The sequence below is a fragment of the Embiotoca jacksoni genome, unplaced genomic scaffold (genome assembly GCF_022577435.1).
Source record: "Embiotoca jacksoni isolate LCO1_2020_lvr unplaced genomic scaffold, fEmbJac1.0.p SCAF_9, whole genome shotgun sequence".
In the NCBI taxonomy this organism is placed as follows: Eukaryota; Metazoa; Chordata; class Actinopteri; family Embiotocidae; genus Embiotoca; species Embiotoca jacksoni.
The window spans coordinates 20,504,898-20,520,968 of NW_027185447.1; the positions used below are offsets into that span (position 1 = coordinate 20,504,898).

Below are 16,071 nucleotides of genomic sequence, written 5' to 3' on the forward strand. Positions count from 1 at the left end.
CGGTGACGTCCACGCTTCCTGCCGTGGGTATCTTGGCAGCTGTGTGGTAATTAGCTGTAATCCAGGCAGGTGGCTGTAGTGGACACGCGCACACGCACACGCGTGTCAGTGCTGGAATTACTCTCCTCACTGCTGCCTCATCTGAGAGCGGAGACAGACATGTTTCCATGAGGGATCTGCTTCTTTTTTCTTTTTTTTTTTCTTTTTTTTTCTTTTTTGCTTTTCAATGTTGCTGGAACAAACTAAACGTTTGAAAATGAAGATCTTGTGCCGGTGGGACCAAAGTTCGGTGGGTGGATTTGCATCCTTCTCTGTGTTTGTTCGCGGCTTTAAAGCGAGAGTTGTGTTGTTGTAGTTCTGTTAAATGCTTTAAAATCCTCTCACTTTACTGTCTTTGTCTGTTTCTGATTCCCTGCTGTTACTTTTTTTTTTTTTTTTTTTTTTTTTAGCACAGTCTCTCAGGCACGATGCTCAATAATATACGTATAGTATGGATGTTAAAATTAATGCACACTGGCAGATTTGTGCGAAGGAATATTATATATGAAGGGGGGAAAAAAGTTAGGTTCCTGCAAACTTTGATGTTTTAGAATAATTTCATCACAGTAATTAATTCATTTTTATTATTATTTGTACGTTTTTTTTTTTTTTTCCTGAGTTCTTTAAAGGAGTTTGGTTTTGAAACTTTTGATCACTACATGAACTGCTGAGTCTTTTAGCATTTTGGGTCTCCTCATTTGTATTTTTGTTGCTGACATGTATTGTTCCTCTTGTTTTAAAGCCAAGTTGTTTATGAAGGTATTTTTCATTATGCAAGCAAAAAAAAAAAAAAGAATGTTTTTAAACCAAATTTCTTGCACTGAAATCAAAAATCAAGTTTATAAGTTAAAAAAAATATATATATGAACTGAGAATAAGATTATTTGCATTGCAAACACATTTGCTCAGGATTTTATGAAAGTAGACTTTTTGGCTGCGAATCAAAAAACCTTTGCTTTCGAATACAACCTTCAGATTGATGACGTGGCGATTTACTGCAGGTGTTGGCTCAGATTTGGTTTAATTGTGGCTTCAGTATGAAAACTCACATTGTGTGTTCGATGCTTGATAAAGACTCTCAACTTAAACGTTGTGTTTCCAGACAGTGTGCAGAAATTCAGGAGTTTTTTTTTATTTTATTTTATTTTTTTTATTTTTTTATAAGTCTACAAGTTAAAATAGTGATATGAGCAGCGCAGTGAGTCGTTCTATTATTCAAACTAACAGCGAGAAGTTAATGGAGTTCTGGGAGCTGCTGCACGGACGTGCATCCTGTTATGAAACCGCAGAGTAGGTGAAGCTCGTTTTTATATGGGTCGCTCCAACAGAGACCTTCACGTATCCCCCGCATGTTAACAAGAAACGGCATTAAACTCGCCGTGGTTTTTTTTTCTCAGGGCTACACGCATGCAAAATTGAAACTCGAGTTAATATTCTGTCCTCCTGCATATTATATTACTTTTAAAAATGTCCGGCATTGAGTTTTCAGGGTCGTGACTCTGCCCCTCAGCCTTTAAATACCAGTGCACCACTTTTCCTGCATTACAGTGCCCCGCTGTAAATCATGATGAGGTTAGAGGCTAATATCACGTGAATCACACTCTGTTTATGTAATAATCTGCGTCACGCTCACATCTGTTGAGTTATGAAATGCCCCCCCCGGTGTGCCACACAGGAAGCTAACATGCAACTTCTCTGCATACATGGACTGGCACGTGACCGTTTTCTACACGATCGCACGATTTATGATGATGCACTCGGTTAATGGACCGTATGTGCAGTAACAGTGCACATCGAACGCTGCTGGTACTCCAGGAAACATCTCGCGTGCAGCGTCCTCAATGCAGAAAAGTGATTTTTTTTTTTTTTTTTTTTTTTTTTTTGGTGTGTTTTCTGTTTGGTCATTAAATCAGCCGGCCTCCGATGTCCATCTGCGACAGTCGGGATTTAATTTGCCTCTCTGTCTCTTCTCCTTCAGGACTTTTCGTATGACGACTCGAAGGTGGAGTTCAACGTGGATGCGCCGAATGGCGTCGTGATGGAGGGCTACTTGTTCAAGAGGGCCAGCAATGCCTTCAAGACCTGGAACAGGTAACCGCCTTTGCAAAACAAATCTCTTTATATGCACTGGAGTATATCATTATTTGTACATTATATGCTGTGAATTGATGATAAAAGACTGTATATTTCAGCTGTGAGTTAAAGAGGGAATTTACTATTTTTTACACAATACACAGTCAAATCCTACTGAAATATAAAATGTTATTGATATACAGGAGAACATTTTTGTTAAAGCAGCGCAAATGTGTAAAAAACTGAAATTGACATTGTTCATTTGTTTGGGTGTGTTATGTGTAGCTTATTATAAGACAATATATCCAAGCAACTACAATATACATAGTTATATAATATATATTGGAGGATATAGGGTGTTATGTATGTGCAGCACATGTAATTTACATAACTGCTTGAGGTGAAAGGGACAACTGCTTAAAGAAAAACGGGAAGTTCAGACTTTTATTGTTCACTCTTGACCTTTTAAAAACAAAATTTGATGGAGATGATTTAAGCTCAAAGGTTCTCCAATGCAATACTGTAATAATATGTGTATAAAATCAGTAGGTTAGTGAGGCTTTGATGTCCACAGTGGTTTATCTTTGAACACTGACCCTTCAGCTATTTGAGGGATATCCATCTAAAATATGTTTTATTTATGTTCTCTCCAGACGGTGGTTCTCCATACAGAACAGTCAGCTGGTCTACCAGAAGAAGCTCAAGGCAAGTCCATATATCTCTGAGCTAACAGCTTTTCCCCCGGGAGGGTGAACGGGGCTCTGAGGGGTTAAGTGCAGCTCTAATGGTTTTTTGGTTGTTTTTTTTAACCTTTGCGCTCACCGACTCCACGTTTATGAACTCCTGCTTATATCCGAGTGCTCAATCTGCATTTCGACAAGTGCTGCTTTCAGGTTATTTTCAATTCCCTGCTTGATATCTGTGTGTGTGTGTGTGTGTGTGTGTGTGTATAAATATGTGATGGGTAGGTACGCCGAGGCTTTTAAACTGCCAGGAATACTTTTTTTTTTTTTAAAAAGAAGTCTTATCGGGGGTGGTGGGGGAGCGAAGGGGGTTAGGACCAGCTGTTTTCTATTTGTGTTGTTTTGACAGCAGCAGAAACGATAGGTTGTTTTGGTGTTTTGCAGGACTCTCTGACGGTGGTGGTGGAGGACCTCCGGCTGTGCTCTGTCAAACCGTGCGAAGACATCGAGAGGAGGTTCTGCTTTGAGGTCGTCTCGCCCACCAAGTGAGGCTCAATCTCATAACGGCATCATCCTTCAGGAGCAGAAGTGTCGATCAGTCGGTCCACTTCGGTCCGGACTGAAAGTGTCTCATCACTAACTGACTGCTGTCAAATGTTGACGTTCAATTCAATTTTATTTACGTCGCGCCAAATCACACCACGGGTTATTTCACGACACTTGAAGACATTAAAAGTCCTCACAGGAGAACTTTACAGCATTATACAGAGAAACTCGGCAATTCAACAAGTCCCACAAAAGCTAGGAGGGAAACACTCCCTCTTTAACGGGAAGAAAAACCTCCAACAGCGCCAGGCTCAGAGGTGGAGAACATCTGCCTCGACCGGTTGGTGGCGAGAGGAGAGCAGAGAGCGAAAAGGAGAGCATAGAGATCCAAAACATGAACTGTTGCATCATTATCAAGTCCAAAAAAAATGGTTCAACGCTTTGGTTTATGAACAAATACCTGCAAAACCATTCACAATGTTAGCATTCGCATGAGCCGCAAAAATGACGTTATTTCTTAGGCTTTGTTTTACTAAAACAGGAGTCGAGATACACAAAGGCTTAATATAATGACTTTTCTGGTGGTGTTTAATCTACTTTACAAATTGTTTATTACTTTTTAGCAAATGTTGGCATGCTAAACAGATTTTTTTTTTACACTACTCTGATCGTGCGTCTCAGGAGCTGCATGCTGCAGGCCGAGTCCGAGAAGCTCCGACAAGCGTGGATTCAGGCAGTTCAAGCCAGCATCGCTTCGGCCTACAGAGAGAGTCCGGACACCTGCTACATCGAGGTGAGTCGTAAACCAAACTAATCCCTTCAAAGTCGTCGCCAAATAAAACAAGCTTAGGTGTTACTTTTACTTTTCACCCCTGTATTGTTTGTTGAATTGAGCCTTTACTGAACACCGAATGTCTTACAGACGGACATGCATCCATCATCTATACCCGGTTTATCCTGATTCGAACCAGGAACCTTTTTGCTGTGATGCTACGATGCTAACCACTTTTTTTTGTGTGTGTGTGTGTGTGTGTGTTTGTGTTTGTGTTTATATTCAGCATCTGGACAGAACCGCCTCTCCGTCCACCAGCAGCATCGATTCGGCCAGCGAGCCGCGGGAGCGCAGCATCCGGGGCGAGACCATCCTGCAGCGGATCCAGTGTCTGCCGGGCAACGGGCAGTGCTGCGACTGTGGTCAGGCCGACCCTCGCTGGGCCTCCATCAACCTGGGCATCCTGCTGTGCATCGAGTGCTCCGGCATCCACAGGTAAGAGTAAATAAAAAAAAATTTAAAAAAACACACACCTGCGTCTTTTTACATTTAAAAAAAATCCCCCCAAAAAATCCTGGTCCTAACCGACAGCTGGGCTTTAAGCAATAACTCCTATTTCAGGACATTTTATACGTTTTACTATATCACTTTTAACATTATATATTTTACAAACAAAATTATATATATTATGCAAAAAATGTCATATTTCCAAGACATTTTAGTGTATTATTGAGTCTTTAAACAGCTGAAAACAATCAGGAAAAATTATTTCCATTGTTGTCACGTCAGCAGTCTTAACAACTTTATATAATGATCTATTATTGTTTTTCACCACAAAAACTTCTGTCTCACTGTAAATTATTTTTTTAAGATTCCTATAAATAATTTTTCTCTTAAAATATGTGAACAAATCTGCCAATTTAGTTACATAATTACAACCTTTTTCAACAGAAATCAACTGTTTTTATGAATTTTCTTCTTGTTTTTCTTGAAAAAAGTTAACGTCTGTACAAACGGGATGAAATGATCTAACTAGAAAAATGTTTTTTTTTTTTAGAACATTTAATAGTAAAATAATAACGATAAAAAAACATCCTCTGTGGCATACCGGAAAGAAAAAATATGAGAGCACAAAATATGGTGGACTGACCAAAAAAAGATGTAAATATATACGAGTAGTGAGGCCATATGAGAGACGGATAAAAGTTTAAAAAAAAAAAAAATAATAATTAAATGAAATACACTCATATAAAATGCAACAATTAATACAATATAATTCAGCCCAGGTTAAATTCCTGGGAAAGATAAAGCTTGCATTTCAAACAAATAAAGTACAGTATACAGTAGAGAATAAAACAGCCGTTGAATTGAGTGTCAGTGTCCTGGTGAATATGACGTAATGCTGCTCACCATCCACATCAGTGCTCCACGCTCTCTTCTGTTGCATCACACAGTTGCGTCACCGAGGTTGTTTTTTTGTTGTTGTTGTTGTTTTTTTGTTTTTTTAAGCGGCCGGTGGGAACGACGTCCCGTTCGTGTGCAAAGTCGCAATTATCGCTGCTTATGTAACGACTTCACCGTGTGTGTTCCCGCCTGTTGAATATTCATGCCGCCTCTTCGAAAGCTCGTCTTCTCACGGCGAGATCAGCAGACGCGGCCCTCTCGCTTACAATGCAGTTTTTTCGAACGTGCGACTGTTGCCTGGATACCAGACAGTGATTTGCATGACATTGGGAGCCCGGGGATAACACAACCCGCAGCCATTCAATCCGGGTCGCCGCGCAACACCGATGGTGTACGATCCGTTTGGTTAAACCCTCCTCTTTGCACATCAGAGGAATATAATCTGCCTGGCCGTCATCTGCTGCTTTACAGTCGCAACAACGTGGATTCTCCTCCACTTTTAACACTAAATTGTTTGACTGCAGAACATAAACTTCATATTTTTTTTGGACTCCAGAATCAATGTTGTTTTTTGTTGTTGCAGGAGTCTCGGAGTTCACTGCTCGAAGGTGCGCTCGCTCACGCTGGATTCATGGGAACCAGAATTATTAAAGGTACAGTTTGTCTCAGAGAAGATGTGAATGCCAGAGTTCCCACTGGAATATCAGGGAATTATAAAAAGTCTATTCCGGACATGGAAAGTCGGGAGATTTGACCTCTTTCATGCCCCCGTCATTGAATATTATTGAATTTTGTTTGTAGGTTTCAAGTTTTAGCTGCCATTTATTAAAATGTAATATTATTTTTATTTAAATGGAGTGATTTTATCCCCTTCCCGCTAATCAATAATCAAATCAGTCAAGATGTGCTTTTTCTTGTAGCTTCTAATGAAGGCAAACCTGCAGGAAAATACAAAAAAAAACTATTACCATATAATAATATAGCATTATTAAACAAGAGCCCATTCATTTTCTTCTCTTTCCTCTTTCTTGTAGTTAATGTGCGAGCTTGGAAACAGCGTCATCAACCACATCTATGAAGGCTCGTACCAAGAACAAGGTCTGAAGAAGCCGTTACCGTCCAGTTCACGGTAGGAATTCCTAAAAAAAAAAAACGCAGCTAACGGGTTGTGTGAATACGTCCCTTTTATAGATACTAAAATCTAAAATACGTGTCGCGGTTCCACGCAGGCAAGAAAAAGAGGCCTGGATCAAAGCGAAGTACGTCGAGAAGAAATTCCTGAAGAAGCTGGGCTTCACGCAGATCCTCATCAACGGGGAGAGGAAGTCGGAGCGGCGGTGGAGCGTGAAGAAGTGCCGGAGACACAACAGCGCCACCACCGTGCCCAAGACGCGGCGAAGATACCGGCAAGAGCCCGGAAGCACCTCCCCCTCCACCCTCTCCTCAGGTACGTCGGATAACATCCGTTTGTGATGTGGTTCATTTGGTTTTCAGTGAACCACATTGGAGTCTTAAACATATATATTTAGGAATTAAAAAAAAAAAAAAAAAACAGAAGGTCAAATATCAAAACTCACCGCTGTTTTAAAGTTCTTTTTCCAAAAATCTGTTATATGAACCACAGTTTGAATGTTTGTTACGTAATCGTTATACAACAAAGTTTTTCGACTTACCGGCTCTGCGGGACGGTTGTAGAAAGATGGAGAGGCAAAGATACTGCATCAGGTCAAAGGTTCAGGAGCATGCGGGTGTTTTCCAAACAACAGGAAGGGACTCGAGCGCAGGTTGCATCAAACTTTGTACTCGTTCTATTTTTTTAGTCGTAACTCTGTCGAATCTGAAAGCACTGACATGATACTCGTATTTTTAGATTCCCAGTGACTTGCACATCCCGACGACACCCTTATCTCCAGAGCTCATTGCAAAGAAATGCCCAAAAATCTGTTTGGAAATCATATAGAGGGGGGGGGGGAGAGAGAAATGTCATTCCTCTTTTACAGAAGTTGCCTGAGAAAATTCATGTTTTTATATTTTCCTCAGTATCGACCCAGTCCGGTGATAGCTGCGTGCGTATCCATGGATACGCTGCAAAAAGGAACCGCTAACGGCTAATTCGGCTGACTTTAAATGGTGCTAATTAGTTAAGCGAAGAAAAAAAACGAGGCTCGTATCTATAGCAACGTGATGATTGGAGGCAGATGCGGTGTCAGACTTTGAAAGCTCTGATATTCAGGATAGTGATGTTACTTTCCAGTTTTTGATATTTTCAACCTGTTAAATATTTTTGCTTGAGCTTTACAAAAAAAAAAAAAAACGTGGACCACAGTACAATCTTCTAACTTGTAATGTTCATCTGTTTTGTTTGTTTGTTTGTTTGTTTGTTTTTTTTATCTCACAGCAGCTGCTAAGTTCAGACGGGAATCTCTGTTTTGTCCCGATGAGCTGGACTCCCTCTTCTCCTACTTCGACACGGGATCCGGACCTCGAAGTGAGCCGCTCACTAGTTTGTTTCCTAAACCTTTAAAAACCCAACATGTACGCCCGCCATTAAACTAAGAGGGCACGCTGCGAGAGTCTCGTGTGCCTTTAAAGAATACCGATGAGCCTGAAAGAGACAGCGGTTGACTAATGTGTCCATGTTGTGGCGTCTCCCGGTCCGGCAGGCCTGAGCAGTGACAGCGGGTTGGGAGGCAGCACGGACGGCAGCACAGACATCCTGGTGTTTGGCTCGGTGGTGGACAGCGTCACAGAGGAGGGTGAGTCCGGAGGGAGGGGTGGTGGTGGTGGTGGTGGGGGGGGGGGGCATTTTTAAAACAGCATGTACAACCGCAGGAACAGTTTTTACGTTTGCCGTTTGTTCTCCGCTACGAGCACTCAGTTTGGTTTCCTCTTGTCCTCAGAGTGCGGGGTGTCCGAGGACTCGAGCGGCGAGGCGGAGCCGGAGACGTCGGACCCGGAGGACGTGAGGGACCTTCATCCCGGAGCGCTGCTCTACAAGGCCTCCAAAGCTCGCAACCTGCCGGTCATGGCCGAGGCGCTCGCTCACGGCGCTGACGTCAACTCGGTCAACGACGAGGACGAAGGCAAGACGCCGCTCATACAGGCGGTGACCGGGGTGAGTCGGGCCGGGCCGGGCCGGGAACAGAAACACTTAAAGGGCCAGTCGGACAAAAATAACGTAGCGACGTCATCAGTCGCAAACTGGCAGCTCAAGAGTTTGACAGCATCGGTCGCAGAGGGTGTAACATGCGATGCTGTTGAGTGGCATTGTGGGAAATGTAGGATCCAGTAGTTTTGGAGCTGATTTCATATAAGAGACTTAAAGTCTGGTTGTAGTGCTCAACTTTGCGTTGAGAACGATTCAAATTATGATACCTCGTAAAAATTTTGTAGTCGGTGAGGTCAAAGATGTATTTATCCTGCTATATAATTTTAAAAAAAACAAATTGTAGAGTGCAGAGGATTTGTTAGTGCAACACTCCAACAATGTGTTTAAAATATAGTTTAATTTCTTCTGCTGTTTTTTTTTTGTTTTTTTTATATAATGAGCCATTTCTGCCTCATAAAAGCACATTTCAGTCTCGTGTTGACTTTTAAAAAGTTAAAATGGACAAATAACGAAACTGTTAAATCTACTGTGACAAACGGAGTCGTTTGCAGGCACAGACTCCTCATCTGAAGTGTTTCAGAAGCCCAATAATATCTTTAAAAGAGCGAGCAAGCAAAACCACTCTGGCTAAAAACCACAAGCCACAACTTTTAGGTGCCCGTTTGAAACATAATTCATGCCGAGGTTGAAGAGAAATAATCTAAATCCAGCCACACAGATCCAAACATGTTTTAAATGTCGTCCGTTTTTAAGTCACATAAATCGACCGCTTTTCGCTTAACTGACTGTAATTTGTACAAAGACTTGAAATAATCAAAAATGAAATGAATTTCAAAGGGGTATTGGGACGGGAAATTGCTGCCGGGACGGCCACGGTCTGACCGCCGTGCCTGTTGACTTTTTATTTTTAGGGATCATTGATCGCCTGCGAGTTTCTGCTCCAGAACGCCGCTGACGTCAACCAAAGAGACGCGAGAGGGAGGGGGCCGCTGCACCACGCCACCTATCTGGGCCACACGGGGTGAGTCGACGCAGCCGGGGGGGGGGGGGGGGGGGGGGCTCTCCGGGAGGCTTTTGGACAAATCTGTACCCACTTCATACTGACATTTGGGTTTTTTTTTCAAATTCAGTGAAACGAAAGTGATGCTCGGCGCGTCGGGAGCCTCGCGCGGTGAAAACGGACGTTTAAAGCGGCGTGATTTAAAACTCTTGATTTTACTCTTCGCGAGCGGTTTAGACTTGTTGTACAAGTTCTCCGCAAGAACCGACGCTTTTGTTTGACTGAAAGTGGCTTTTATTTGTATTTATACCCTGATAACTGTCGATTATATTCACAGCAAAGAATTCCCGCTCAAATGCGTTGCTCGCTTCGGCTTTACGGAGCTTTAAAGCAAGTTTCGTCTCGTGGTTTTGGCCGTTCGGCTTGCGGGCAGAACTTCTGTTTTCCACCTGCTCGACACCAAACAGCAGACAGACGCAGTTAGAGACTCGCTGACGGGCGCGACGAAACATTTGGCGGCTGAAGAGCAAGATATCGCCGACAGGAGGCGGTGGAGACCAAAAACGGAGCTAAAAGCGGGGTGTGGACATGCCGGGCGGGAATTTGATAAGCAGCTGTTTGCTAACAAGTGTAATCGGGTTTTTACTGCTTTAGGGGTTGTGATGCCTTCATTCGTGTGATTTTTAGAGTTTGAATATCATACCGAATATGATAATTGAGGAAGACGGCTTTTTACGTCTGGCTGGAAGCCAAAACAGTTTCTCCCTCCCGGTGCTGCTCCGACGACCGCAGTTATCGACGGTATTGATAAAGTTCTGCAGCGTGAAAGTCTTCAGAAATGCTTTTCAGAAACGCGCGGTAAATTTAGGAGTGTCGATCCTTTACGAGCAAGCGATTTACACCAAGCGTGAAACTTGAATAAGGAAAAAAAAACACAGAGAATCCTGCGACCTTCAACGAAAGTACAGTTTAGAAGAGAATAAATAGACATAGGAAACAAAAACAAGCGGACAAACCAGCAACGAAGCAACACATTTAAAACACTCCCATTCAAGAGCAGAGTATTTTGTGATCTTAACTTTAAGCTGACCGACAGGTCTGATTGTGTCCGAACACCGAGTCAAATAATGGCTGGAGGATGAATTTAATAACTAATAAATAAAAGGGAGAGACGATTCCAGGTTGCCGGTATTGGTTGGTAAATAAATGTGTTAACACTGAAAAGTTCGTTGTGTTTCCGTTCCAACACGCAGGTTGTTTTTTTTTTTTTTATCAAAGTTTGCTGTGTCAGCGTGAAAATGTAGTTTTAAGTTGTTGTTTTTTTTTGGGGGATCCGGCCAGATGCCGAGATCGTGCAGCGTTGTCGCATGACATCCGTCGGCTTCCTCTTTCGGATCGTACTATCTGTTTTATCGTTTGTCGCCCCGGCTTCAGAAGAAGGAGAATCTGATCGGATGTGTGCGTTCGCTGTCATTGATTTCCATTTTTCCTCGGTGTTTCCAGTCAGGTGTGTTTATTCCTCAAACGGGGAGCTACGCAGAACGACGGCGACGAGGACGGCCACGACCCTCTGAGCATCGCCGTGCAGCAGGCCAACGCAGATATAGTCACGCTGTACGTCTAACTTACGCACACGCACTCTAGATTTATTCAAGTTCTTCCGCAGTTTTGATGGATATTTAACCTTCGGCTCCTCCTCGCTTTGTGTTTGTTTTTTGTTTTTTTCTTCTTCTTCTTCTTCTTCATGTTCCCCTTCAGGCTGCGACTGGCCAGGATGAACGAGGAGATGCGGGAGTCGGAGGGACCCTTCGGACAGCCAGGTCAATACCCAACCAGCAGCCCCACAGAGCTGCAGTATAAGAGATGCATTCAGGAGTTTATCTGTCTCAATATAGCCGACTGCTAATCGGGTCCAGTCAGGGTGGTGCAGAGGGGGGGGGGGGGGGGGGGGGGGGGGGGGGGGGGTATTTTGCCAAATACAAAATATCAGAGGTGCTCGTCACCAGGGGAAAGATTAGTTCACTTTTTAAAGCTTATCAAGCAATGAATGGACCAGAAAAAGAAGTCACCAGCAGAGTATTGGGGACCAAATCTTCCACCTTTTTGTTTGGAGTTTTCAGAGTTCGAGGTTTCTTTCATCGTGTGGCTGAGATTTTTATTGCAGTGTGAAGTGGGAGGAGATATTCTGGATTTTTTTTTTTTTTAAATTTATAAAGTAAAAACCTTTTTTAATTTCTCCAGACTTTATAACAGTCGGCGCAATTTCCTAAAGCTGACGAATTTTACAAATTGCATTTTAATCTTTAACTTCTGGGGCAATTTTTTTGATGAATTCGGCAGCTATTGAGCCAATTTTTTTTTGTTATCGACTCCCAATAACGAAGCGTTTTGAATTCGCCGTTTACTTTAATTTGTGCCTCCAGATGGCTTCTTCTATGTGGCAACGGCGGGCTCATGGGTGTTGTAGTATTTTTATTTAGAGCTGAATAAATAAATATATAAATAAAATGTATTATCATTATTATGATAATAATATAATCATTTTTTTTAAGTTGATATTTAAAACGTAGACCTTTAGTCCCGTTATATTTTCCACAGGAGTCTCATGTCTCTTTGTTAAAGGACGATTCCGGTTTGCTCCAACGTGGCGTATTTCCCGTCAACGCGGTTGTTGTGGCTTCTCTTCAGTGTCGTGGTGACGTCATGTCTTTACTTCCAGACTAAAAAAAAAAAAAAAAGGTTTACAATTATTCATGTAAAAGAATTTTGGGAAGCTGAAAGGGAGCTTTTTGCGCAACTCGTCGCTTCCCCAACTTTCTACAGCGGAGGGGAACGCAGTGCAAAGTCAGCATTAACCCAAAGAGCCAGAACAGCAACGTCAATGGGAAATAAGACAAGTTTGAAAAAAAGACGAGTCATCCTTTAAGTAACATTTAAGGAAATTGTTCAAATACAAAAACCTGATATGGAAAAACATAATAAAGGATAAAAAACAAAAACATCTGGAACCAGGAACTGCTCCCACTTCACACAGTTTGTAGCCGGCTAATGACACCTGACAGGTGCAGCTGGTTCTCTCACCCGTTCGTGATCATTTAGATCTGTGCTGTGATTTATTTTATTTTTTACTATTATTTTTATTAACCTGACGATCTGTTGACGACGTGACGATATCGTAAACCGCCGCGAGGGGGAAACTGCGAAGCGAGCGCTAACTGTGACCGAGATCGAGGTGATTGATCGAGTGAAGTTTTTATGTTTACTTAAAAGCGAAACGATGCACTTTTTTTTTCTTACCAACGGTGATTTGAATTTCGTTTTTTTCTTTTATTTTGTGTTTTATTCATGACAAAACTCCCAGAGCAATAGTGCAATGATTATTTCGGTGCAGATAATCAGTATTTTTTTGTATTACATTTAACAACAATGCAGATGGTATTTTTTTAAGCTGGATATATTTTGTTAGATTTTATTTCGCTGTGCACGCACACGCGCCCGCACGCACACACACACACACACACACACACACACACACACACACACACACACACACACACACACACACTGCACCAGTATTACGTTCTCATGATGAGAAATTCTCCGCAGCTTCGTTATATATAAAATCACTTGCTGATGGAATTAATTATTCTGCAGAATAAAAACTGCACTGAAAGATGGAAAAAAGAAAAAAAAAAGGATAAATCACACTAAACTAACATGTATTACTGTACATACAGTATTTGTATGTTAAAATGTTTGTTTCATGGTAATCTGATGTATCACGATTAGGCCGATATTAGATCTGTTCTGTGTTTCTAATGCATGGGTGGCTGTTGCCCTCCGAAGCCCTTTTTTGTTAACTTTCTGTACCCCGGTGTATGTGAATATTGGACTTTTAGTATTGTTGAATAACGTTAATATCCATATTATATACTGCCAAATCACAACGACAGTGCATGGCATGACATTCATGACCAAATATCAGTGGATGCAACAACACTGACCCCCCCCCCCCCTCCCCCACCTCCCTGCGGTCTTCCATCGGCTGGTTAAACCTTATTTAATCATCCAGTTGTTACTTTAAAGTGAGTCTGACCTGCGCTTTCTGTTTGTTCCCTCCTCGGTAGCTCGCAGCAAACGGCAGAATAGGTTGGACACGAACCTACAGAAGAACATTGATGAGTTTGCCTTTCCCAAAGATGTTTGTCTCTCAAAGACGGACTGTTGGGGTTTAGTTCGAACCAAAGAAAACACGCAGTTTTTCAGAGCCAGCAAGCAGTTTTACCGTTTTTTTGTTTTCATAGCAGGACAGGAAGGATTTTTTTTTTTTTTTTTTGTAACTGGAAGGGACTGTGCAAAAATTACTGCTTTTAAAAAGATCATTTTTAGTTATTAAAAACTCTTCTACTGTTTCTCCAAACTGAAATATAAATCTGAAAAGAAAAATCTTCTCCCGAGGTATGATTGTTGCCCACAAAAGACCCGTTGAATCAGTCTTTTTCCTCAAAAAAAAAAAAAAAAAAAGTCACCGTACAATGAAAAAACATTGAGAGGGGAGAGCAGAGAGAGAAAAGGACAGCATAGACATGCATTAAGAAATTTCACTCAACCCTCTCCAGCAAAAAAACCCCAAAAAAGCCCTCATCTGACTCCCATCACCCGAAATCATTTTTGCAGTCCTCAACTATGTTTTTACAGGACGTATCGCAGCTCACCGATTTTTCTCTCCTCCTCCGCTCGATACGTTCAAAGCACTTTGAAAACACACCGTCTCTCTCTCAACGCAGCCTTCTCTCATTTTGTGCAGTATGTGGCGAGACAGCCGTCCGAAGCCACGCAACAAACATAGTTCACTGATTTTTTTAAAAAAAAAAATTTTAAATTATTTTTATTTTTATGAGCCGAATGATGTCGCGACCGACGAAAACAATCATTTGCATTAAGCCATTGAAGGATTACGTGTTGTACAGTTCAGTGTGTCTGCAGTGACTGTTGTGTATATAAACAAAAAAACAACAACAACTATTAACACTTTAACTCGTTTCTTCTGACATGCCATTTTTAACTTTCTTGTGTTTTTTCCGTCTCTTGACTGTTATGTGTACGATTTCTTTCGAATATTGTAAGAGAACGTTTTGTCTCTGAATATACGGTACATGTGATTATTAACACTAACTGCTACCTACGTTTTCCTCGAAAAATGATACTGACAATAAACTAAAATGTGTGACTAAAAAAAACAACTAACCTCTCCGTTTCCTTTCTGTGCTGCGACTTCTTTTCACTAACAACAGCATTAACAACAATTTTGCATAAAGTATATGTGTCACAAATACCTCTGATTTCCACCGCATGACATGACGCCTGCTGTCTGAATTAGAATAGATGTGATAGATGGATATGGATACGTAACAGATGGTTTTTAGTGCCCTTTAAGCAGACATGAAGCCTCCATAACGTGTGAAGAGTTGAAAAAAAATTGCTATAATCACATTTAATGTTTTATAATTACACCTGAACTGTGCAAATCCTCACAGTGTTACAAAACATATAAAACATGTGATTCTGAAAAATTCTTCACTCAAAGTCCACTTACCAGAGAATTGCTAAATATATACCTCATTAATTACAAAATTACAAGACCTCATTAATAATGTAACTATTTGACCATAGTTGTCTTATTCATATAGTGCATGTAGACATACAGTATTTTACATGAGTACAGTGGTTATCTTATTGATTGTTTAGTGTTTACATGCTTATAAGTCAAAATAGCAACACAAATTTTAATGCTATTTTGCATTGCCTTAAAATTGAAGTACAAGTCCTTCAAAAGTTTGAGTAGATGTAATATATTTAATTCATTCATTAAAAAATAACTAAGTACTTCATTTATAGTATAGCTAATTAATACAAGATATATAAGTCAACTTGCTGGTAACATATCAAGACATGCAGTATTTTACAAGTGTTTACATGTCTGCAGTGTTGGAAGAAGTGCTATGAAGTCAAAGTAGCGACACAAATTTGTAAAAAAAAATCAAATTGTACCTGTGAAAATGAAGTACAAAAAAAAAAAGGCATTTATCCTCTCAATACATATTCAAAAACCCATAATAACAACACGAATGACTGTTGAAATGTTTGCAAATGTATTCAAAGTAAAAAGTGAAATTTCTATCTACTTTAGGATCCCGTGTACTTCAGCAATATGATGAATGGGACCTTCAATTTTCCAATTTTTCTGCTGATTATTTTCAAACTGAATCAATCGTTTCACCTGTAAAATGTCTCGGCGTGATTTCTCAGATTCAGAAGTGGCGCACTGACACATTTTGTTTCATCAAAACCAAAATATACCCAGTTTACAATGATACAAACAAAAAAAAAAGCAGCAACTTTTCCACATTTTAGGAACAGAAATGCATAAATATTTGGCATTTTT

General features: G+C 41.0%; 1 protein-coding gene across 3 annotated transcripts in view; it reads left to right on the forward strand.

Annotated features, from left to right (window-relative positions):
• Nucleotides 1-16,071, forward strand: part of acap3a (ArfGAP with coiled-coil, ankyrin repeat and PH domains 3a) — a 62,472-nt gene that overhangs the window by 44,755 nt on the left and 1,646 nt on the right. The window contains exons 11-24 of one of the 3 annotated variants that reach the window (XM_069141685.1): nt 2,018-2,130; nt 2,766-2,817; nt 3,240-3,340; nt 4,023-4,134; nt 4,400-4,608; nt 6,101-6,170; nt 6,552-6,646; nt 6,747-6,964; nt 7,916-8,005; nt 8,172-8,273; nt 8,418-8,632; nt 9,538-9,647; nt 11,130-11,240; nt 11,385-11,446. In XM_069141685.1, the coding sequence (XP_068997786.1) occupies nt 2,018-2,130; nt 2,766-2,817; nt 3,240-3,340; nt 4,023-4,134; nt 4,400-4,608; nt 6,101-6,170; nt 6,552-6,646; nt 6,747-6,964; nt 7,916-8,005; nt 8,172-8,273; nt 8,418-8,632; nt 9,538-9,647; nt 11,130-11,240; nt 11,385-11,446 (1,660 nt within the window). The remainder of the gene's footprint in view (nt 1-2,017; nt 2,131-2,765; nt 2,818-3,239; nt 3,341-4,022; nt 4,135-4,399; nt 4,609-6,100; nt 6,171-6,551; nt 6,647-6,746; nt 6,965-7,915; nt 8,006-8,171; nt 8,274-8,417; nt 8,633-9,537; nt 9,648-11,129; nt 11,241-11,384; nt 11,447-16,071) is intronic. The other 2 variants (XM_069141688.1, XM_069141686.1) reach the window with 2 other exon arrangements.